The 23,927-nt window shown below is 40.1% G+C and overlaps 1 protein-coding gene and 1 non-coding gene across 5 annotated transcripts in view; both read right to left on the bottom strand.

Moving 5' to 3' along the window:
- RUNX1T1 (RUNX1 partner transcriptional co-repressor 1) overlaps positions 1 to 23,927 on the bottom strand; it is a 148,236-nt gene that overhangs the window by 113,012 nt on the left and 11,297 nt on the right. The window contains exon 2 of one of the 4 annotated variants that reach the window (XM_081496865.1): positions 8,660 to 8,830. The exons of the other annotated variants lie outside the window; for them this stretch is intronic. Coding sequence (XP_081352991.1) covers positions 8,660 to 8,747 — 88 coding nt within the window. The 5' untranslated portion in view covers positions 8,748 to 8,830. The remainder of the gene's footprint in view (positions 1 to 8,659; positions 8,831 to 23,927) is intronic. 4 annotated transcript variants of the gene reach the window in all.
- Positions 18,295 to 18,367, bottom strand: TRNAC-ACA (transfer RNA cysteine (anticodon ACA)). The gene has a single exon. It is a non-coding gene; the product is annotated as a tRNA-Cys (tRNA).

Below are 23,927 nucleotides of genomic sequence, written 5' to 3' on the forward strand. Positions count from 1 at the left end.
AAGAAAATACGCTGCACAGAGGAAGCTTGTCTTAATAGGTGATTATACCAGACACATCACAGCAGCAGGAAAGCTTCACTGCTTGGATCTTTTGCATGACAAAGTACCATACGAAATAGTGCCTCGTGGAAAACACGCGGTATGGTCTGTCAAGAAATCCAACTCTACCAGGGCAAGTGGCAGGTCAAGAGCTAAAAGTCAGGACCCCTTGCCTTCACCTGTGACATGTCAAACCAGAGGACTCAGGTCCCTTTGATTTCTGTATCTCCAATCAGTTAGAGTGAGTTAATGTGCTCTGAGCTGTGATTTGAAGATTCCAATCATAACATACTTTTAAAGAATAGCGATGACCTAAGCTGATAAGCCGCAAAGTCTGATTTCTTTTTTTTTTTACCATCTCCAATGCACAGAAAATACAATGTTAGTTATAACATTTCAACAATTTTTTAGGCATTATATTTGATCCTCAACTCTGGGTGAAATATAATATCCTCTACATATGAATGAAAAGACATGTATCAGTACATTTAAATATGTAGGGACCATGTATGCATATTTCTGTAAAATGAAACCCGTTTAAGATAAAATATTACATGCCACAAATAAATAAAATCTGTATTCGTAATTATTGCAAACTGTTTCTAACATTGCTGAGGTATTTAAAACATTGCAATATACTGAAGTTCTTTTTCACCAACAAGTTTTGATTTTCAATATCTAATATCAAAATAATTCTGAAAGGATACAAGCTTTAACATTTGCATTGTCTGTCTGCATGTTGCATTATTTAAATGCAAGCTCCAAACCCAGTATCATTAAGTGCAGGTTAATCCACAGGCACCAGCAAAGGGTTAAATTATTTTTAAAACTTTAAAGTAAAACACTTCCTTAGTAATCCACAAGGCTGTGTATTAGCTGTATCAACTCTGCCTCTTCATACAAAAGCATTTTCCCATTGAAAACAATCACTCTCTACTTACATGTAAAATCTGCCAATAAGTTGCCATTTAGTTTCCTCATATGTCTTTTACCTACAAAAATCACTCAAATAATATAAAAGACACTCTAACTATACCCATCCCTGACCATTTGACAAGGACTGTAACACTATATGGAAAACCTTTGTTTCAATGTCACCAGCTCCCCATCCTGACTAATGGCTAGTTAGTTTTGTTAAAAGCAAGGGTGATGGCGTATGCTCCAGTGAACTTTCCCTCCTCCCAGCAGCAGACAAAAAACCTGCAGCTCTGCCCTGTGCAGGCAGCCATCTGGACAGCTTTCCCCGGAAAGCCAGCCCACACCACACTGCGGGCAGAATCGGAGGGCTCCAGAGCTCTGTGGGGCTATTCATGACATACCAATTTCACATTTTCTGCTTGTACGCTTGCAACAATAAATGCTAATGAGGACTATGAATGACAATTTTAAAGACAATAAAAAGGTCTCCAAATCCCTTGCATATGGAGACACTGTTTTCAAAACTTCACCTTCTGTTACAGAGCTTTTGGAGTCCCAAGAAGAAAAAAAGAATAACCTAAGGAAAACAATAAGATGATCAAAGCACAACTGAATCCTTAAGTTTTCTAAAGAAAGCAATCTGTGTAAGCCAGACCACAGAGCCCATCACCCCTATGGACAGCCTTGTGAACGCATGAGGTACCTTTATCTCTGCAACCTTTGCTTTCAGCAGACATGTAGCTCAGCAAATGCAATTCCTACAAAACACTGATCTTCTTTTTACAGTTTAGGAATTCGAAAGGCAGCATTTGTCCAAAAATAATATAATCATCATCATTAATCACACTTTGGCAAAGTAAGTATTTAACATCCCACACATCTTTAACTAAATGTAAATGCAAAGTGGTCCTCTTCTGAAAACATCTATTCTCAAAATAATGCAATGGTTCTGGGTGATGAAACTATAAATCATGTTTATGTTCCTCTTTTAATTTTTCTCTATTTTCCAAATCTTCTAAAGCAAGTATGTATTACATTTTGAACCAGAATAAACAGTAAATATTACTTTCAATACAATGAAAGTGCTGAACAAAAGATAGAAATGTTTGTGACCTTGATAGCAATTAAACTATTTTTCATAGCATCAAAAATAAAACAAAAGATTTGTCTTACTATAAATTGTGTGCAGGGTAGTCTTCTCATTAACACAGATTAAAACACTTTCAACAAAATCCACCAGGTGGAGCAAATACACAGCAATAAAAAAAAAATCCCAGAAATTTTTCATCATATTTTTCCCCCCTACAGGACTTTAATTTCTAAAAAACTCTCCATTTCTCTCTCTCCACATTTAAAATTAGCAAAATCTATCCATACGTACTAATTTGCCATTTATAAACAAATTCAAACTTACACAAAAAAAGATGTTTAGCTACCACTGATTCCATTAAAGTTTTCGTTCCAAAACTGCTTTATTTGTTCAAACAATACCCAGCACAGTGTATATGCTTTTATAACAATACAAATTTTTAAATTAATGTTTCACTCTGACCCTGCTGGGTTTCGTGGTCATGAACCCCCTCTCCTCCTGCTTCACAAGACCAGGCAGCAGAATAGAATGTAATTCTGTACATTCCGAAATACACCGAACAGTAGTTAAAGCCTATAAAACTCAACCTAATCCTTACTCTGTATGGAAATTTCACTTCTGACTTATTAAAATTATTCTTAATTGCAGACACCAGACTACTAAAACTTTGGAATAGTGCGGCTTTTTTTATCTGTTATACCAAAATGTCCTATTTTGATTCCTGATGATAAATTAACACAAGCCTACGGTTACTGATAAATTTTGGCGTTTCCCTTCTCTTTTCTAGAGTAACTCACTTCCTCCCAATCTCTTCTCTCACGGATCTGCTTTTTTTCTCACTGTTTTCACTCCACATTTACTGGGCACACTCAGCACAAGGCTCCAGCGCCACTTTCTTACTAGTTTGCTCTTTAATTCCCAGTGCCACCACCTGCAAGCCTCAACTCTCCCCAGACACTTTTCAAAGTCCTCCAGGTTTTTCTCACGTTATACACTCTCTGCTGCTAAGGCCTAATGCTGTAACTGGCAGTAACGTTACTCGCGTTTAAGAAAGCTCTAGGCAGACAGAACTTCCAGAAAGCCGGAGCTTGAAACAGGGATACCTGAAGTCTGTCAGTGAAGGACACCAGTCAGGAGTGTTGACTGCGGCTTAAATTATATTTACATGTTTTCTTTTCTCATATTTATACTGATGTTGAAAGAGAAATACTCTGAAAGAAATGCAGCAGGCTGATACATAAATAAACATGCAATGCCTGAGGATACACATAACACTTTTGGCAGAGCTACTTATGCTAGTGCATAATAGATCATGGTGATGCCAGCTCCATCACACGATGCACCAGGCTAATCCAATTATTTAAATGATTATATACTTTTCGCTGGAGTGGTAGACAAACACATAAAATATTGACATTGCTTCCATAAATATAATATGAAAAATAAGCTTTGAAAATCATTCCTATGAAACTCTCCTCTGCAAAGTCCCGATTTCTTTATTCTTTGCAGAGAATGGAATCAATTTCCTGGAGCTGGGCTCATGCACAGCACAAAGATACACACTGCTCTCTTTACATGCTGCAACTCCTATTAACATTAATGGGATGCACATATGTGCATCTAAAGGGTAAATGCCCTTAAGTTTGCATGACAGAATGCTAATGAAGTAGTTGGAAAAAGCAAATCACTGCACATGTAGTCACACTTTTCCCTCCCTTTGCAGGAAACCCCAACACCACCACCTTTTCCCCCCCACACCCCCCCGCCCCCCACACACAGCACATACATTTCATCAGCCCACACTGTGGATAAAGAGCCTACTGGATTTCCTCATGGAAAGATAACATCTTGTTACACTCTGGGGATCTCCCAAGTGGCTCCATCTCCAAGCATTTCTCAGAGTCTTTACCCTATAGGACTCAAATTGGCCACACGTTTCTGCCCACATAGTGTTTCTTACCATCCCCAGCTTCATCAAAGGGTGTGGCCCTTCCCACAGCAAATGTCCAAGTCCTCATATTTAAACTGCATGGAAAAGGGAAAAAACCTATCTTCACTGTTCTATCACCTTTGTTTAAAAATGGACCATTCTGTTTGCACGGACAGATGAAGATTCCGAAACGGCCTCATAAAAATAACCTCTGAATTACTAGTTTCATACCAAACTACCAGTGAATCTGACCCAAAAAGACAACACGGGAGGGACAAGTAAAGAACAAGAATTAGGAAAATAAGAACCCATTAACTGAGACCAGTCCTGCACTGGTTAACGTCTGTGGCTGCTGATAGAGATATGTGTTTGATGGCAAGGCCAGAGTGTAAAATGAAAGACAGATCTTTAAACTCATTAAAAAAAAAAAAAAAAGATCAAGCACGTCTGTCAGCTTGGTCCAGAAAGAGAGAGAGAGGACACAGCACTGGCAGGAACCTCCAATTCCTGACCAAACCCTCTTCCACACAATGCCTCCAGAAAGCAAAGGAACCGGGGCGGGAGCCAGCCTGACGCTGGCGGACAGACAGGGCTGGCCGCTCAGGATGTCGGAGCGCCAGGCGGCCGCGGAGATACCGGGCGTTCACACAGCCGCCGGCGGGCTGTTTGGCTCTTCAGGTAATTAAACGAGGAAGCGGGGTGCTGGGGGTGGGCCTGACCCCGAGCCCGCGGCGCCCGGGGTCTGCACACCGACTTCCTCGAGAACCGCCCGGAGCGTCAACACAGCAGCTCTGTCCTCCTCCCTGTCCGCTTCCTTCTGCATCTCTCCCTAAAGCTGACCCAGAAACACATCCTCTCCACAGACACAGCCACGCCAGGCTCGCAGCCTCTGTGTGCTGCAAAAACCTTTGTGCTGTTCCCTGCCAGGACCCTCCAAATTTTAAAAAACAAAAAAAAATTAATAAATAAAAAATTGCCCTCGTGGCAGGAACTTTGTCAAGATTCATCTAAGCCAAATCTAGGTAAAAGCAGGGGCATCTTCAGCAAGATGTGTTATTCAAAAAGAATACTACCCTGCTAATGTCTTCGTTTGCACTCAAAGTATGAGCCTTTACCTTCAGAAAGCTCCCCAAGAAGTCAGTGATTTTGATCATCCAGTTCACAAATGAAACACTGGTTGTATGGTGTAATGAATACTGTTATATTCCGTTCTGATAATGAGCATTATGGTAAGCAAATACCACCTATGGTCTGGTTTATTATGTCTCATCCAAAATCTTTATTTTTTTAAAAACTCTAAAATGTTTCTGCTCTACAAAGAAAGTCACTAGGAGAACTCAGGAATATTAAAAACAAATCCTTTAAAAGATAAGAAAGTAGAACACACACATTAAGTAATGATTAGAATCATATAAATAATATATTCTTTCTTCATCTCAGAATCCATAGAGTAAAATATTGGCTGAAAGAGACAGAGACCAAAAGAGAGATGAATACAAAAGCATGCCTGCTTGTCTGTGTTCAACACAAAGAACATTAAATGAAAACAACTGGCATGCTGCCAAATTCCTATAGAGGCAAAGAGATTCAAATAAATTGATTTCACGCATCACACTGACCTGGGATCAGTGTGCAGTGCTACAATAAGCTCAAAGCTCCATGTGGGGTAAAGCCCACTAATGCTATCAGACCTCTCAAACATGACCAAGAAAAACTAAAAATAAATGCAAATGCTCTCAAAACTCAGCAATTTTGCTTAAGAAAATAACTTTCTTCTTTTGCGAATAAAGATACAAATATCTGAAGGTACACAGCACCATCTAAATTAAGCGTTTTTATTTTTAAAAACACAATTGTGGCTTTTGCAACACATACAGTATCTTAAAATTGGTACTAATAAATATCCCATCCCATGATTCAAACATAAATATAAACCACTTTGCAACAAGTTTCCTGTGTCATAACTGCTTCCATTCTAATGCCTGTGCATCTTTTAGATGACTGGTTAATTTTTTTATATGACAAAAACTGGACTCTTTCCTTAATGGCTTATAAGACCAAGCTCCTCAGGTTGGATACCACTCCTAACTGTCCCAAATCTGCCCAGTCTTCACAAAGACACACAATAACACAGCTGTAGAAAATGGAACATTGTGCATATTTAGGATATGCTTTAAAATACTAGGGGAAACATAGCAGCATTTTGCCTTTATCATAAGCTCCCACCGAAGCTGGTGACTGTCCCTAAGGCATCATTTCTCTCCTGGCCTCCCAAAAGAGACAGGCCTGGCTTCAAACTCATCACAGGGACCAGGCTCTCTAGCACCACCTCAGGCCATTGTCGCTTACTGCCCCAACTGTTCACTGTCTCCTAGTTCTTTGTTTTTTCTGCTTCCAGATTATAACCCCAAGAATCCATGGACTCCACGTTTTTCATAAATTTCAAGTATGTGATTTCTGTTTCTACTTCTTGGCTCAACCCCGTATTTATTTATACACACCCACTACCATCACAGAAAAAGAAAAAACTAGGAGTAAACTTTTCAATGCCACATGAAACATAAAGAAAACCCAACCGTTACAAAATAGGCAAACACATACCATTAGATACATATATGCACAAACATATGTGTGTGCGTACACACATCTGTATATATACTGTGTGTGGACACACACATCATTTTAAGTGTGCACACCCACACACACATGAGAGACAGAAGAAACTCAGCATGGTGTTTTTGATACCTGATGCTGAGGCTTGGTGTTTGCAGATTATAAAAACAAAACGTATTAACTTGTTTTAAAATATGTCTCTGTCATGCATTTTTGCTTTAAATGTGGATCTTCCATGCTGCAGTGGTCACAGAGATATGCCCCGTGATGGGAAGGGAACAAGGCTGTAATGGTGTGGGGGTGGGCGAAGACCCTGACACTACATACCTGCAAGACACGCTCAAGTTTTAAAATCCAATTCTCTTTTCCAATTTGAAATCTGCACCTTATATATTTTTATCATACTGTTAAACCCCATCCCCATACAGGTACGTAAGGCAGAAGGCAGAGAATTATATCCTCTGTGGAACAAAGTGCTTTCTTCTGATGGAAGTTGAAGAGAAAGCAATTCTAAAGGAAGGGTTGCCATTATTACCCGTTTGTTTCCTTTATGCTATTAACACCTTTCTTTCTATGCTGGACTTGAGAAACCTTGTTTTTTTTCTTTCCTCTTGAATCTCCCTCCCACCTCTCACCAATCCCCACCCCTCTAGGTTGCTAGAGAGCCCCAGTTTGAGCTCCCTGAATCATACAGCAGATTCCCACTGGCTCTCTATTTACATACGTTAGCGTATATGCTTCCATCCACTCCCTCCATCTGTTTCACCCTCTCTAGACTTGAGAAATCTAATCAACAAAGATCTGAGTTCTCAAAAAATTACTTTTTAATAATAGGACATTGGGAGGAAGACAGAAGCAGAAGTGAGAGATGTCTCAGCTACTCAGTAGGCTGAGCTCCTTGTCTTCTCTTTTGAATTGATGTCTCTCACTAATTACGGGAGAAGAACATCCTCATAGGATGATGGGGGAAATGAAGACAAATACAGACAGAAACTAAATCATGACTTAGGTTATCGCAAAGGAGCCTATAATTGTACAAAGAATCGTTTCACTTTCTCTGGACTTTCAAAAACAAAACACCCTCATTTGCCAATACCTTCTTGGAAACTTGAAGAACAAACCAGCAAGTCTTCATAGGAACCACAAGAGTAGATGTTATGTGTGTGCCGGGGGTGGGGGTGGGGGCATCTGTGTTTCCAGAACACTGGCCATGGAAGGTAAATATTTTGCTCCCCTCTTTTCCATATAGTCAAGCAGGCAGTCACAGGACTTCAAAACCCCCTCCTAATCACTCGAGTGCCAACCAGTATCATAGAACATTTGTGTTTCCTCTCAATCCTTTCTTAGCACAGTTTATCTTTATTCATCTGTATTTCTGTTCCACTCCACTAAGCCTGAAACAGAGCTGGCTGCTGGAGGCATCAACTCTCTGGAATTCATAATACAGGGCTGTCCTTAATTATTAAATGTTGCAGACTTTAAGAAGTCACTTGCCAACTGGGAAACAGTTTACATTTTGTTTACAGTTTTCCTAAAGTTAGATATCACTTTTTTTTTTAAATGTGCCTATGGACACATTAAAATGAATTCTGCTTAGAAAATGACATTCTCCTTCAAGTTTTTTTTTAATCCAAATCAAACAGAAGAAACAATAAATTGAAAAGCATTTTTCCCTCTTTAGTCAACAAACTGTTTCAGAAAATACCATCTCTAGTTACAATAAACACAGAAATCATGGCATAGTTTTTACTCTTTAACTCCAAGTACTGCTCATCTTATAACAGACGTATTATGAAACATGGCAAGAAGCACAGCAACAAGAAGAGGGATAAAAACAAAATTGGTACTTAATCATTTGCTATCAAACAAGGGATCTCACAGCCAATCCCACATCCAAAGATTTCAAAGACAATTTTTTAAAATATGTAATACAAATTCTTTATCAACCGGCACTAGAAAAATAAAGAAAAGAAAAATCTTCATAAGAATAATTTATTAGAAAAAAAACAAAAGATTGATTTTTGGCATGTAAGTAAATCACAAAGTCAAAATATTTGTCTGTTCCTTACCTTGACAATATTCAAAGTTCCCCTTTTTCCGGCAGTCACCTATTACTAAACTCAGTGCTCTCCAAGTGTTTCTTTTGACAGATATCATTCTCCACCAATCGCTCTGCTAATTTCCTCTCTCCTTTTCTGACTGGGACAGATATTATGTTCACCAGCCCAGATCAATCTTTTCTATTGACAACAACAAAGGGAAAAAAAACGCATATATCACAACCAGTCGGAAGTATCACACCCATCTACTTAAAATACTAGGCCAGTTTTGTTTAAGAAACAGATACAAGCCCTTCTAAATTTTAGAAAAATCCAAAACAATTTCCATTTTCTGATTTCCTCCAGGGCTCTAAATTTTCCACTCATCTGACTCAAAGCTGGATACTACTACTCTTCTTTCCTTAAGTTGGGTCTAAAACATACATACATCAATACCTTAAAAGAATGCGTTAGATTTTACCTCTTTTATTTTAGAAAATGCGTTTAGATACTGCCTTTTTAAATTTTTTTGGAATTTTACATGCAAGTTAAATCGTGTTTCAAAACAACGTGGTATCCGCATTGTTTCACTGTTCTGAATTTACGTACTGCCATCATTCTGAAACAACTGATAGCAGTAACTAATAATCTTTATGCAACCAACCAGTTTGAAAACATTAGTAACAACAATTGTTAGTGAATCATTTCACCAAATAAACCAATTTCTACTACTTTTTATTTTTCCCTGAAGCGATCCAGATATTCTCATTTGTCCTGCTAGATTTGTCAGGCTTACAGTTCATTCATTCATTCCCAAACATCCGCTATTTATTACTCACCTACTATTACTAGTACCGCCACTACTCTGAATAGAACAAGTATTACTATTTAGTTCTTACAATCTATGAGATATAAATCTAGCACAACCATATGCACATAAAGCAATAACTCAATAAATGCAAAAGAATAGATTTATAAAAGCAGTCTCAAAATATTATTAAGGCTATTATTGCCATTTTTTAAGAGACCAAACTATTCCCTAGAAATTGGAATTGGTGAATATACATGCTCTAATGTACATAAATAAGCAGATTCTATTATTTTTCAAAAAGCAACACCCTTTATACATAATATTATGACTCTTCCATCATGTAATCAGTTGTTTCTCATTCTTAATGGCAAAATTTAAATATATATATATTGTAAACAGAAGATAAATAAGTACTACTGGGAAAAAGAAGAAAATGGACACTTCTCTTAGATTCAGGTATGATTTCTGATAATAATTAGTGCCTCAACAACATCAACAAAAAGCACTGGAGAGCCTGATACAGTCAATCCGACCTGTGTGGGCCATATTGAACAATCTCCATTAAACAAATGAAGGAAGCCAAGTACATACAAATCCCCTAGAGTCTAAGTCTTTTCCTCCTTCTCATGACTGCTCAACACCAGACTACTGTCTGGGTTTATTATCAAAAATGGTATAGTGGGTCTCAGTTTTGAGGCACCTAAAACTACCATGTGGATAAACTTTTATAAGATAAATCTCTCAATTATAAATGATCTCTCAGTATAGAATATATTGTTTCACCTTTTAACTTCACATGTGTCTGTTTTAACCAGAGTATTCTGAAGTGAATGGAGAAAAGTTGGCAGGAAGATAGTGTTACAAAGTATTTCAAGTGTACATGTTTTTCTTAAATGTTAACATGGCATACAAATATACATTCAGGTAGTACACAATGTAAACCTCAAGTTACCCCTGAGGATTCTTCCTACTCAACAATTTGTATATATGAAACATTATATCACAGTCAATAAGATAATTCACCTAAAAAAAAAAAACAAAGGGTGCTAAGACTTGGATTTCTCAAAATAATGATTGGCGTATTATGTTTGTGCTTCATACCTCCAACACAATAAATGGTCTTTTGATACAAAATAACAATAAAATGAGTAATGGTAATGAGTACTAAAGAATACACATTCAGATTATTGGTGATACTTACACACTAAAGTCTACATCACATGCGACTAAAATTTCTCTGTCTTTAATATTGCTTTGTTCCAATCCTCAGCCATTAAATCTGTAAAATCTCATTATGAAGCGAACATACACTGAGACCAGTTTAAAAGCTAAACCCTACCAAGAGCAGAATGCCTCAAACAATTTGTAGTTCTACAAGAGTGTTATTAAAAAGGCTCAACATGTTGTATTACCATGGAAATTGTGGAAAACATACATTCCCAAACAAATATTACTTTTTCTCAATGGTATGAAGTAATGAAAACCACATGTGTAAATCTGCGATCCGTGCAGTAGTTCAAGCTGGAGCTAATAGAAAATACAGAAAGTGAACTCTGCTATATAAAGGATTCTTGTTACAGAAATATAATGTGAAAACCAGATGCAGACAGAAAATCTTAATCACAGATGGGAATGTAATCACTGGCATACAGAATACTTTTTTGATCAATCTTAACCATATGTGCAACGTATTTATTTTCTAAGGAATGCAATAACTTGAGAGAACCTTCTATTTGAGTTCAGTTAACCTCATATTTATAATGCTTTTATCTTACTCCCCCATCCCTTCAATGTGTTCACTGAGCCAAGGTTTTAAAAAGAAGAGTTTCTGGCCTTGGCAAATCCTTCTTGTATCAGTTTATCTTTCAAAGTTTTAATAGGATGTAAAAGACTACACACATCAGAATCAACCTCAGAAGCAATCAAGTGCACTTCCCCGTTACTGTGTTTCTCAGTCACTGCCAGGAATCCCTTCACTGCCTAAACACATTTCTCTTTAGAGTTACATCAACATTTGGGGCATTTTTTCCTTTAGCAAATAAGACACAGCTATTCCAAAAGTGAGGATTTAACACACCTCTTTTTATCAGTCTGAAGGGAATCAGCTCTTAATTTTTCTGTTTCCTTTCACAAAAGCATCTTGTAACATAAAGACTGTCCCTTTACTTTACTAAAAAGACCATTAGTTTTCTGTTCCACAAAAGGAACCCACGATATCATAACCGACTTAGAAAACATTTTATCTCAATAAGCACAGTCCCTAGTACTGGGCTGTAGCCTACACTTGTCAAGGCCTCCACAATCTCATTTGTAGGACAATTCTGTATCCCCCTGGTTTGAAACAGCCTCACTTAGGACTACATTCAACTTCTAACAGGAAGTAGCTGGGACACTGTTATTTGGGTGTCCCACATCACAGGTCCCATGAACTAAATTTCAAGACTCCAACTGCACAAGATTTCTTAAGCTTCTATGACATATACTCAACCTGAGTCTCCTTCTCTCTTCTAACTATTCACCCCCTGATATGCACAGAAACACATGGTCCTTCTTCTCGCCTCATTCTGACATCCAAGACCCACCATGATTTGGCACTAATCTGCACCTTTTCAGCCTCTGCCCCATCCATTCCCTTAGAGGGTGCAGCTCTTCAGTGGATACACTCCCATAGAATGCATCATCTCATCTTTATGGATTTGTCCATTAACTCTTCCAGACTGGTGGATGACTAGCTTCTTCTCAACTCAGCTTTCACTCAAGTGTAACCTCAGAGACAGATTCCCTCCTGTCCAAAGTAAGTCTCTCCACTACCAGCAGCATCCCCCACCATTCTCTCCAACATTGGTTTTTTAACTGTCTTCATTGCATTTAACACTATGGTGAATAATCTTACAACTGTTTCTATTGTATGCCTCCTACTCCTAAACTATAAGATCTATTAGAGCAGGGGTCTTGTCTGTTTTGCTCATTAATCTTCCATACTTAAAACTGTACTTGGCACCTAAAGAGAATGAAATAAATGAATTCCACCTAATGAAATGCTATAAAGGTCCAATTTACACCCTATGACCATCACAAACATTTCCGTGACCAATCCCAAGGCCTATGATCATTCTTTCTTCTTTAAATTGTAACAGCATTTATGGTCTATATCAGGCTGGACAACCTTTATCTTCCAGATACTGTTCATATGAGCCCATTCCCATCAATACTGTACAAACACAGGCCACTGTGGAAATCACGCAGGGCATCCACAGCGGAAAAGCCAGCCCTTCCTCCCAGAGTAAGCACTAGCAAACCACGATTAAGGGCTGCAGGCAGCATTAAGTCCATACACCCTTTAAGGTTTTTATGCATAGACTTATCCCCCAGTTGAGTTTACCAAGTGGGTTTCCTGCTCTGGAAAGGGATCCCATCTTATTCTCCTTCTGTCTTCAGACCTCACCTTGATGTGATATATGCATTTTGTTGTAATGGCCATGAGAAAAGGGGCCATGTTTATTCAACAGTCTTCCAACCCAGTGCCTGACTCATGGAAGGAGTTCACTCAATACTGGCTGAGAGAACAAAGGAATAAAAGATAACTGATACTACCTTGTCTTTCTTCCAGCTTCTTCCTCTTACTGTGATAAAGCACTATTTTAAAATACTTCAGATATTCAAAGATTAAAAAATTAAACAGAAAGCAGGTGACCCATCTATGAATTATTTTTAGTCAAGGTGACAACATAGGATGATAAATAAGTTAACAAACCAGGCAACCGAAAATAGTAGGAAGCTCTAAAATTTCTCCTCTGCTATAATCTTCAATAAAATAAAATCTCCTAAAATGACTGTTCCTTTCCTACTCTGACCACTTAGAAGCCCACTCCACACAGATGGACTGGAATCTTGGGTTTTAACACTTACGAGCTATTTGACTTTGAAACAAGTCACTTAACCTTACTAAGCTTTAGATGTAAATCTCTACAACAGGATGATTATACCTAACTCACCAGGATGATATGAAGAGATAATCAACTGAGAGCAGGAAGGAGGCAATACCTATTTTAATATTATCATTTAAAGCATTAAAACACTAGGTCATTATCCAAAAATGACCTAGTGCAATCACAACATTTTCTTTTCTGAGAGTCTCTGCTGTGCTAAATTATGATCAGTCAACAACACCAAAACATGTGGACATAAGCTGCAGGCCCCAAAACATTTTGCAGTGGAAAAAAAATAAAGAAATAACCACAAGCTAATGTTTCGTGATTCTTTTCCTCATCTCATTTCATCTGTGGAAGATCACCTAGAGGATAAGCAAAGAGAGAACCAATTATTTCCAAAGATTGGTTTCTCCAAATAAAGGCATCTGTTCCATCCCAGAAACTTTCACATAAAAGAAAAACAAGACTTTGAAAGTATATGCATTCGTGGTTGATGGCCACATGGCTAAAAAAAAAAAAAATCTACAACTGTCCATCTGCAAACATGGTCTGGTTGCTGCTGCTCAACAGCTGATCTCTCTCTCTCACTTTTCTTCCTTTTTCTCCCAATCTCCCTGCCTCAGAAACGCATAAAGTTGTGCTATAGTTCTGTACCCCAAACGGTAAGTTTTCTAAGTACAGTGAGAAGTTTTGACAATTTTCCGTTTTAATTCCCACCTGCAGTCTCTGAGGCTGGCCCTGTCCACAGGGGAAAAAAATGGGGTGGTAGGATTTGAAGACTTCCAGCGGAGAGGTAGTAAGCCCTAGAACAGAGAAGCCTGGGAGTCAGAAAATCTTGGTTCAGACCTCAGCTCACCACTCACGCAGGGTGATCTTGGGCAAGCGAGAAAGCCTCCAGGAGTGATTTGCAAACAAGCTCACTCGCAGGTGAGTATTAAATAAGGCAACATGTGAACGTCACTCCACGAAGGCATTCACTGGACCTCCTCCCCACGTGTATCTGGCAAACTGACAAAGAGAGGGAGGAGTTAGATAGAGTACTCGGGAGAAGTGCTTAGCCTGAGATCTGTCCAGAAAACAGACATGGCAACCCAAGGAAGGACCAACAGGAGCCCCTGGCACCTAAGGGGCCAACGAGGGGCTTGGGAGAGGGAAAGCTGGGAGTCACAAAGATGGATTTTAGCCTTGCTGGGTCCCTGATCCAAGGCGCAGTTACAGCTCAGAAATATGTCCATGCATACAACATTCTGTTTATAATTTCAGGGAGCTCATCCTTTACACAAAGTACATTTGAGAGCCATAGGGTAAAAAAGAAGTAAAACAGGTTAAGATATGCATTTATGAACATGCAAGTGACTTAACCACTTCAGTTTGCCCAGGGCTGCCATACATGGGGGTGTTTTTTGGTTGCTAAAACTTAAAGCTAAAATATGGTGGCAATGAACTGTGCATTCTATGATATGAGAACACAAGAAAAAGGGACCAAGGGGGAAAAGGACTGGGAAAGAAATGACATGATCTTGCAATTTCATTTTGGTCTTAGCAATGACATATTTGAGGAGAGTATTAAGTAAATAACTGGAATTCAAGGCAGGAACTTTCACCAAATATTTAATAAAGCATCAAAAAGTACCCCCAACTGTTCCAGGCTCCTACCTTTAAGGAGTTTACAGAGCAGGAGAGAAGTCTGAATCACACGGATAGCAGAAAAATGTTAGATGTGATAAATTCTATCTTTGAAGAAGAGATAGATGGTATCTTCTTCAAGGAGATCAAAGCAGTCAATCCTAAAGGAAACCAGTCCTGAATATTCATTGGAAGGACTGAAGCTGAAGCTCCAATACTTTGGCCACCTGATGCGAAAGACTGACTCATTGGAAAAGACCCTGATGCTGGGCAAGATTGAAGGCAGGAGGAGAAGGGGACGACAGAGGGTGAGATGATTGGATGGCATCACTGACTCGATGGACATGAGTTTGAGCAAACTCTGGGAGTTGGTGATGGACAGGGAGGCCTGGAATGCTGCAGTCCATGGGGTCGCAGAGTCGGACACAACTGAGTGACTGAACTGAACTGACTTGAACAGGAGAGTTCATGAAAACCTGAATAGTTTCATTAGCAAGTGAGGAGAGGACAAAGCGGGTTCCCTATAGAAACAAATCTTAATTAAGGCTGAGGTGAGGAAGGCTGGCAAATAAGGGGCATTGTCTGACTTGAACATCTGTATATCCCCCAGGCATTAAACAGGACCACACTCTCCATTAAGTATTTGCTGAGTGAAGGTGACTAAGAAGGAACAGCCTTCTTAGACTAAGAAGGAACAGAAAGGAGAAGATCCTACAGGGGGCTTCCAGAAGAGAGTGGTCAAGTCAGATGCCAAGCACAAGCAAGTCTTTCTGAAATGATACTGTGCTTTGCACACATTGTCCACGCAATCCACTTGACAACCTTATGGGTCACGCCATTATTATCCAGCTGAGAATTATTTCCAGATGAAGAGTAGGAGCTTCAACCAGAGGCAAAGCATTGAGGAGTTGGGTCTCTTCACTTCTCCACTTGTCTGCCTTCTAGGAGAGAAGAGGAGGGCATCACCTTCCCCCCCAGGAAGGGCAGAATCCCAGAACCATCCATCCCAAGTTGATGCTACAGTCTCTAACTTTATAGTGAGTGAAACAGGTACGAGGTTTGCAAAAAAAACTCAGAAGATCAAGACACATGCAACAAAAATTCTCCTTGCAACCACCAATGCCTCAGCCCCACTTTCTTCCCATAGTGCAGTGCAAGTCGCTCAGTCGTGTCTGACTCTTTGCGACCCCATGGACTACACAGTCCATGGAATTCTCCAGGCCAGAATACTGGAGTGGGTAGCCTTTCCCTTCTCCAGGGGATCTTCCCAACCCAGGGATCAAACCCAGGTCTCACGCACTGCAGGCAGATTCATTACTGGCTGAGCCACCAGGGAAGCCCAAGAATACTAGAGCGGGTAGCCTATTCCTTCTCCAGCGGATCTTCCGGACCCAGGCATCAAACCAGGGTCTCCTGCATTGCAGATTCTTTATCAACTGAGCTATCAGGGAAGCGTCTTCTTCCCATAAAGCAAATACTATTATCAGATTCAAATGCACACTTCTCCCACAAGTAGAAGCTTTTGTACTTCTTTTGTACTACTTTTTTGGTACAAGAGTAGCATACTATATATACATTGATCCCTGCTTTTTTCATTTCACAATATATCTCAGGAATGATTCCATATTAACATATATAAATTTGTCTCATTATTTTAAAAACTACAGCTTGGTTACAGAAGCAAAAAGTCTTAAAGATTCAATTCTGACAGCTTTTATCCACAAACTCTGAATTTAGTTTAAGCTCAAAAGTGTAAAAAGAATTGCCAGTGTTTTCAAATTAAATGATGCTAAATAAAGCAGGTGAAAGTCCCTGAAATAATATTATATTGGTGAACCAGACCCTAAAAGTCCTACATTTTGTTGTTGCTGTTTCTTCAGTAACTAAAATTCTTTAAATGGGGGGGGGGCAATTAACAGTGAGCAATTTAATCACAAGAATTAAATACTGCTCCTTAACATATAAAAGGGATTCCTTTACTTTTCCAACAGGGGCTTCATTTTAAAACAAAAGATTGTGTTCCTACACCATAGTATTTTGTTTACAGTCTGCTGATTGTGAAACACACAAAGATGAGTGTATCAATTTTGGTAGTATTTAAATTCATTTTTGTTCATCTAATTTAATGTGCATTTGGAAAATGTCACTGTGTGAAAAAAGTATTTGATCTGCAGACAAAGATTAGAGCACTGAATGAATGAAGGCAGGTTCAAAGGTCCCCTTGAAACTCCCATCCCCCAAGAGTGCTGAGGACAGAGTCTGAGACACACTGCTATATAATAAGCACAGCCTCTGCCCTGCCATCAACTCCCCCTTGACTCCTCACTCTCTGGTCCCTGCCTTCTCTGCTTTACATACTAGAATTGAAAGAAATTTTTATAAATTATTCCCTAATCAAAAGTCTAATGCTTGAAACACTTAAAACACAAAGGCTGCTCTGGTGGAAAGTCAGAAGTCCAGACCCAGCCCTCCTGATCACATGTTATTCTACCAGGTGGCCTGCAACATGGAAGAAAACTCAAAACACAGTTTGAAATCCATGCAAGGAGCCAAAGCTCAGCGGGAACCAAGTCCCAGGACAATCAATAATCTACCCTCCACGCAACCACTAGGCTTTGAGGAAAATCAACCAAGTGACGGCCCCATTAACATTTCCCAAAAGTAGCTGGACCACAAGAGATACCCAGCTGGGTTCTGAGGCTGCTTTCTGGAGGCTATGAGTCTATGAGTCTATGAGAGGTAAGTAAACTGTCCCTTAAATACTGATAGTTCAGTTGGTAAAGAATCCGCCTGCAGTGTGAGAGATCACAGTTCAATTCCTGGGTCGGGAAGATCCCCTGGAGAAGGGAAAGGCTACCCACTCCAGTATTCTTAGGCTTGCCTAGTGGCTCAGCTGGTAAAGAATCTGCTTGCATTGTGGGAGACCTGGGTTCGATCCCTGGGTTGGGAAGATCCCCTGGAGAAGGGACTGGCTACCCACTCCAGTATTCTGGCCTGGAGAATTCCATGGACTGTACAGTCCATGGGGTTGCAAAGAGGCACGACTGAGTGACTTTCACTTCACTTAACTTCAATGCCCAAATTCTGGCAAGCTAAATGCAGTGGACATCTAATCTGAGTTATCATCACTTTCCCTTCTCTAAATTCACCCCATATCCAAGAAAGTGAAAGGGAAGTCGCTCAGTCATGTCTGACTCTTTGCAACCCCATGGACTGTAGTCTACCAAACTCCTCCATCCATGGGATTTTTCAGGCAAGAATACTGGAGTGGGGTGCCATTGCCTTCTCCAGAGGATCTCCCCAACCCAGGGATCGAACCTGGGTCTCCTGCATTGTAGGCAGACGCTTTACCATCTGAGCCATCAGGGAAGTATCCAAGTACTAACTATTTTTCCTTTGCAATGTCTCTAGCATCTGCCTATTTCTCCTTGTTGCACAAACCCATTTCTGGCCATTCTTCTACAAATATCGAACATCTAAACTACTGTAAAGTCAGTTTCCTATCTGGCCTCGGTCTTCCTTCATTCCATCCACCACAATCTGGCCCACCAGAATCAGACCAACTCTTCAGAAACACGACTTGAACTGGGTCCATGATTTCTTGTTGCCTTTTTTTTTTTCTGCTTTGGTTTTATTAAGGTCTATTTTACCATGGCATTCTTAGTTCAAGTGACAGACATACACTACCATGGGTGAAACAGACAGCTGGTGGGAAGCTGCTGTAAAGCACAGGGATCTCAGCTGGTTGCTCGGTGACAACCTAGACGGGTGGAACGGGGGCCGGGATGGGAGGGGGGTCCACGTGGAGGGGGGTCTCCATGTGTACATGTAGCTGATTCACTTCACTGGACAGTGGAAACTAATGCCATGTTGTAAAGCAATTATACTCCAATTTAAAAAAAAAAGTCCAATTAGAAAATCTAATATATAAAGCATCTGTGATAAAGAACAGAACTATTCTGGTTTCACGGTGCTAAGGGGATGAACCCAAAATGGGCAGCCTCCACGCCACCTCCCAATCCTAAGGGGTCCCACTGGACACAGGAGTTTTTTTAAACTTCTGGTTTACTCAGAAGACAAAGCTTAAATCAATTGCCTGGTAGTCCACACATTTATGATCTTTCTGCTTATTTCCCAAGCCTCACCCAAGGGCCCTTTTTGCTGGATCCACATTAATTTATTCTCTCTCTACCTCTACCCACCCCACCCAATACACCTCTCCCAAGACCTTTTCCAATCGCCTTTCTTACTTTATAACTGCCCACAACCCCATTACAATAACATTGCCTTGATACATCCTACCTCTCTTAAAACAAACTTTAAAATTTCAATTCACTCTGAAATCTCATTTATTATACCATTTAACCAGCAAGTAATAAAGCCCTTTCATCTTTTGTAGCTATTTGATTTGTCCTGAGTGGGTTTATCATTCAGTGGGAACTGGGTCTACTACCTGTTCTGTGTCTCTAATATAGAAAGCATTTGTGATAAAGAACTATTCTGGTTTCACAGTGCTAAGACAATGAATGAAAGGACCTGAACCCAATCTGGGCAGACTCCATGCCACTTCCAACCCAATAGTAGTATATGGAAAGGACTACTCCTTTACATAGAGAAGTATATGGAAAGTACTACTACCTTACATATAGTAGTCATTCATTAAATATCTATAAATTTATTTCAGGTTTACAATCAAAAGAAAAAAACCTTAATTTTCTTTCAAATATTCTAAAAGGTTACCCAAACAACATACGTCTCTCTTTTAAGACAGTCAAATTAGCTTTAATGGGTTGCTCACTTTATTGCTTTTCATTTATGTTTTTCTCTGATATTTTACACCCACTTTCTCTAGCCAACTCAAAGCTTGACTTGGATAATTCAATGGAGACTGATCACATTTACTTTCCATTAGACCTGAACGCACCTAAGCTACCCTGATTCAAACAAAAGGATTTGAATTCATTGTCCACATTTGTTTCCCATCAGAAGTCAAGTGTGGATATCATTTCTAAATAAATCTACCTCGAGATGAGGATGAAAATGTGTGACAGGTAGGCACAGAGGTTCGGCAATAAAGAATACTTGCCTGACACATGATAAAAGTTACAGAATTCTAACATCACTTGAAAAGAACACTTTCACAGGGAAGAAGGATTACTATATCAGTCTGATAAACACCACAGTTCCAGTCCCAATATCATCTGCTGTTCTTCCCAGCTGTGTTTGCTCATCACTGTGTACATAACATATGCATAGATTCAGAAAATAAACTAGCAGTCTTTCATGACCTGTCTTACAGCTCACATCTTTCTGTATCTTGAGGTTAGGGGAAGGGGTATAGTACATCCAGTTTTAACAAAGTAGAGCAACCAGCTTCCCAAGACTTGGTGTTTAAAGCACAGTCGGCACCATGCTTAACACACGTTCACTAGGAGATGATTCCCAATGGCTAATATTCCGCTTGCCAAGGTAGACGTGCATTTGAGATGCTCTCAGCAATGCTGCTCTGCCAGTCTTTGCAGGTTCCAAAATCTATCTACTTTCCTAACACCGCTCTGACCTCCTACCCAAGTGTCACCAGGGATACTCTCCACAAGGTCTGGCAGAAAGGACATCCCAAACACTAGCATCAGCTAATCTTCTCTCCTGGAGCTCTAACAGAGCTGGCCACAGCTAAGCTCATCAATGGTCTGGCAACGTCTCCTCTGGCATCAGCGGTCCCATAACTCTGGATAGCTTATCTTTAGACAAACTGCCATTACATCTCCTGGTAACATTTTCTCTATTATTTCTCTGATGTAGTATCCAATTCAGTCAAGCCAGGTCTCAACAGTTCCCTGCATACATATTTACAAGACATTCACCTTTGTGGCAAAAAACTTGAATTTGGCCTCCCACCAAATTTCAAATGCCAATGCAGAAACTTTCTACAACCTATGAAGCAACAGTGATTCCTGTGATTTCCATTTCTAGAGACACATGAACCTGATATAACTAGCATGTCCATCCTCGTAAACAGCAGAAGTTTCCACTGCCATCCTGAAAGATGATAAAGGGCTTAATCAAATCAGAAGTATAAAAATGTAATAGTTCTTAAATCCCAAAGAAATCCAGCCCAGGTTCATGATTAATAACTTCACAAATTAGGATTAAACTTTTAACAAGCTCTATTTTTTATGTGCAAATACAAAAATCAGTGTCACTGGTAATCACCGGGCTCTCAGTCACTTTTAGAAGCAACAGCAGACTGTTCCTTCAGCCAACAGATAGTTTCTTGGTCTTTTTCACTTAACATCTGATTCCTGGGCAAATGATAATGTGCCCTTGTTGGTTTAAACAAGCTATTATTTACCAAGTTCTCTCCAAAAATGGTTTAAAGAGGTCATTTTCTAAATTTCCAAGTGACTTGGGTCCAAACCTTGAGACTGTGGGGTGCAGGAAAAGCCCAGTAAGCACTAAAGTGAGCCTTTACTCCCTCAGTCCTGGCCCTAGGCACCAAGTTCACCTTAGGTGAGGTGAGGGGCAAGTATAAAGGCTGTTTTATTTGTGCAAGACTTAAAGTACCTTAGTTCCTTCTCACTGTGTAGAAAGATTCTTTCCTCTGTCATTCACCTCTGAAAGGACTGTAGTAACAACTAAAATCTCAGACAATCATCTGAAATCCAAGATGGCTATGAGAAAAATGACACACTCTTCCCCACACCTCTTTATAACGAAGAACAGTGGGGAGCTAAGGACATTCTGCACTGATTCTATTTCCCAATGATATGCAGATTAGTAGTACCCCCAACTCAGAAATGAAAATATGATTTTTTTTTCATTTTCTTAACCATGGGAATCCCTGAAAGCCTACTCACAACATCCTATGTAGACCTGTACAGATGAGAGCTGGGAAGCCTCGTGATCAAAGAGTCTGCCCATCATTTTGCTCCTGAAGGATACACCTGAGGGCTGGAGTGCACCCAAGGCCACCCAGCAAGTCAGTGACCGAACTGGAAGGGGAGCCTCCGTTTGCCCGTGGGGGAGAATGCACACACACGAGACCCTTTGCTTTATAACAGAGTGATTTATGCTACATAATCAGTTATAAGTTCAAGATGGTCCAGACTCCCTCTCCTCTTAGCCGTGATTAGGAAGTGGACCTAGCCAACTGGGAGATGCTGAGATCGAGATGGAGAGTGACCAAACTGCCTGAGATGGGTCAGGCCTCAGGGACCAAGAACACTGGAGCGCTGAACGAGACCAACAGAGGGAACAGGTCCCAAGGCAGTGTGCTGCAGGAAGGTGGCATTCTGATGAGAGAACAGCATTTAGTAATGGAAAAACCTGCATCAGGAGGACGAGGGATACAGAGTGCGTATGCGTGCTAAGTCGCTTCAGTCATGTCCAACTCTTGCAAGCCTATGGACTGGAGCCCGCCAGGCTCCTCTGTCCATGGGATTCTCCAGGCAAGAGTACTGGAGTGGGTTGCCAAGTCCTCCTCCAGGGGATCTTCCTGACCCAGGGATCGAACTCACGTCTCTTATGTCTCCTGCATTGGCAGATGGGTTCTTTACCACTAGCGCCCCCTGGGAAGAGGCATACAGAGTGGCAAACATTTGGGCATATCCTAGGATATCTGCTGGCCAGTAGCCGACTCTGATTCCTAGGTTGGGGGCAAGGGCAAACGTAAGGAAAACAGTGGATGTATCGATCATGACTGCTAAAGAGCACATAAAGCCCAGTATTCAGAGAATATGTCTCTGTTAGAACTTGGGAACAAAGTAGGTAATTACATTTGGGGAACATAAGGAAACCACAGTTTTCCAAATTAGAGCAAAGGGTCAAACCAGAAGAGCAACTAAAGCTAGTTTTCGAGTGATGGACTATATCTCATTGAAATGAAGAAAGTGAAATGCTGGTCGATCATTTACTTAAAATCAGTGATGATACGATATGTGAAGGTTAATGCCAGGCTCACAGTAGGTCTCTAATATCTGTCAATTCCTCTACTTTCTCCCAAGACCAGCAACTAGGTGGCAGCCCTCGAATACCCAGAGCACACTCAGAAGTAGTCTAAGCCCCGGGCGTTAAAAGATGAATGAATCCAGTCAATCACATTCCATAGGGCACTGGGAGGTGTTCAGATTGTTGGACACACGATAGGAAAGCTTTAACATCTGTACTCTCCACAGTCAACAACAGCTGTATCCTAGAGGCCCCATTCACCCAAGTACTGATTTGTCTTAGGGACCCTGGCCAATATGAAGCCCACAAAAACAAACCTGTTTCATGAGTTCCATTATACAGGTAACCTCAATGAGAACTATCAAAGCAGGGGAATTTTAAGTAGGTCTCTTACAGTTACTGAAAATGTTAGTGGTTCTAAGCAAGACTGATGGTTTTAAGGGTTTTCAAACAAGAGTGTCTCACACCTTAAACCTCAACCACAGGGCATTACTTTTTCAGTGGTTCTGATATAAACACCTGAACATCACTCGATAAAGAATGAACATTCTGAAAAGAGTCACAAGGTACTGAGGCTTCAACACCGATTGTGGTTCGACACAGAAACAACGGACTAGAAGATCACATACAAAACGATGGGGCTGCGTCTGTGAAATAAACTTTCTTCACTGACATATGACTTGGGTGACATTGCTTGAGAGCGGCAAAGTGCTTGGTGCTACACCAGAGAATATACCCACCAAGAAATATACCCATATCTCTGAAATTATGCCAACAACAGCATGCCACAATTTGGCTTCAAATTGGAAATTATATTCTTTATAAGAATTATTCTCAGTTGTATGTGTGATCACAAGTTTATACAAATGTTGTTCTTCAAACAATCTCTTCTTTCCATTGGTGTTTCAGAAGAAACATTGTATTTGTTAATATCAAATATGCTAATGTGTCACAGTGTCTGTTTTCCCTTTTATCCATTCTG

This window comes from Giraffa tippelskirchi, chromosome 6, assembly GCF_054371585.1.
Source record: "Giraffa tippelskirchi isolate mGirTip1 chromosome 6, T2T-mGirTip1v1.2.pri, whole genome shotgun sequence".
Lineage (NCBI taxonomy): Eukaryota > Metazoa > Chordata > Mammalia > Artiodactyla > Giraffidae > Giraffa > Giraffa tippelskirchi.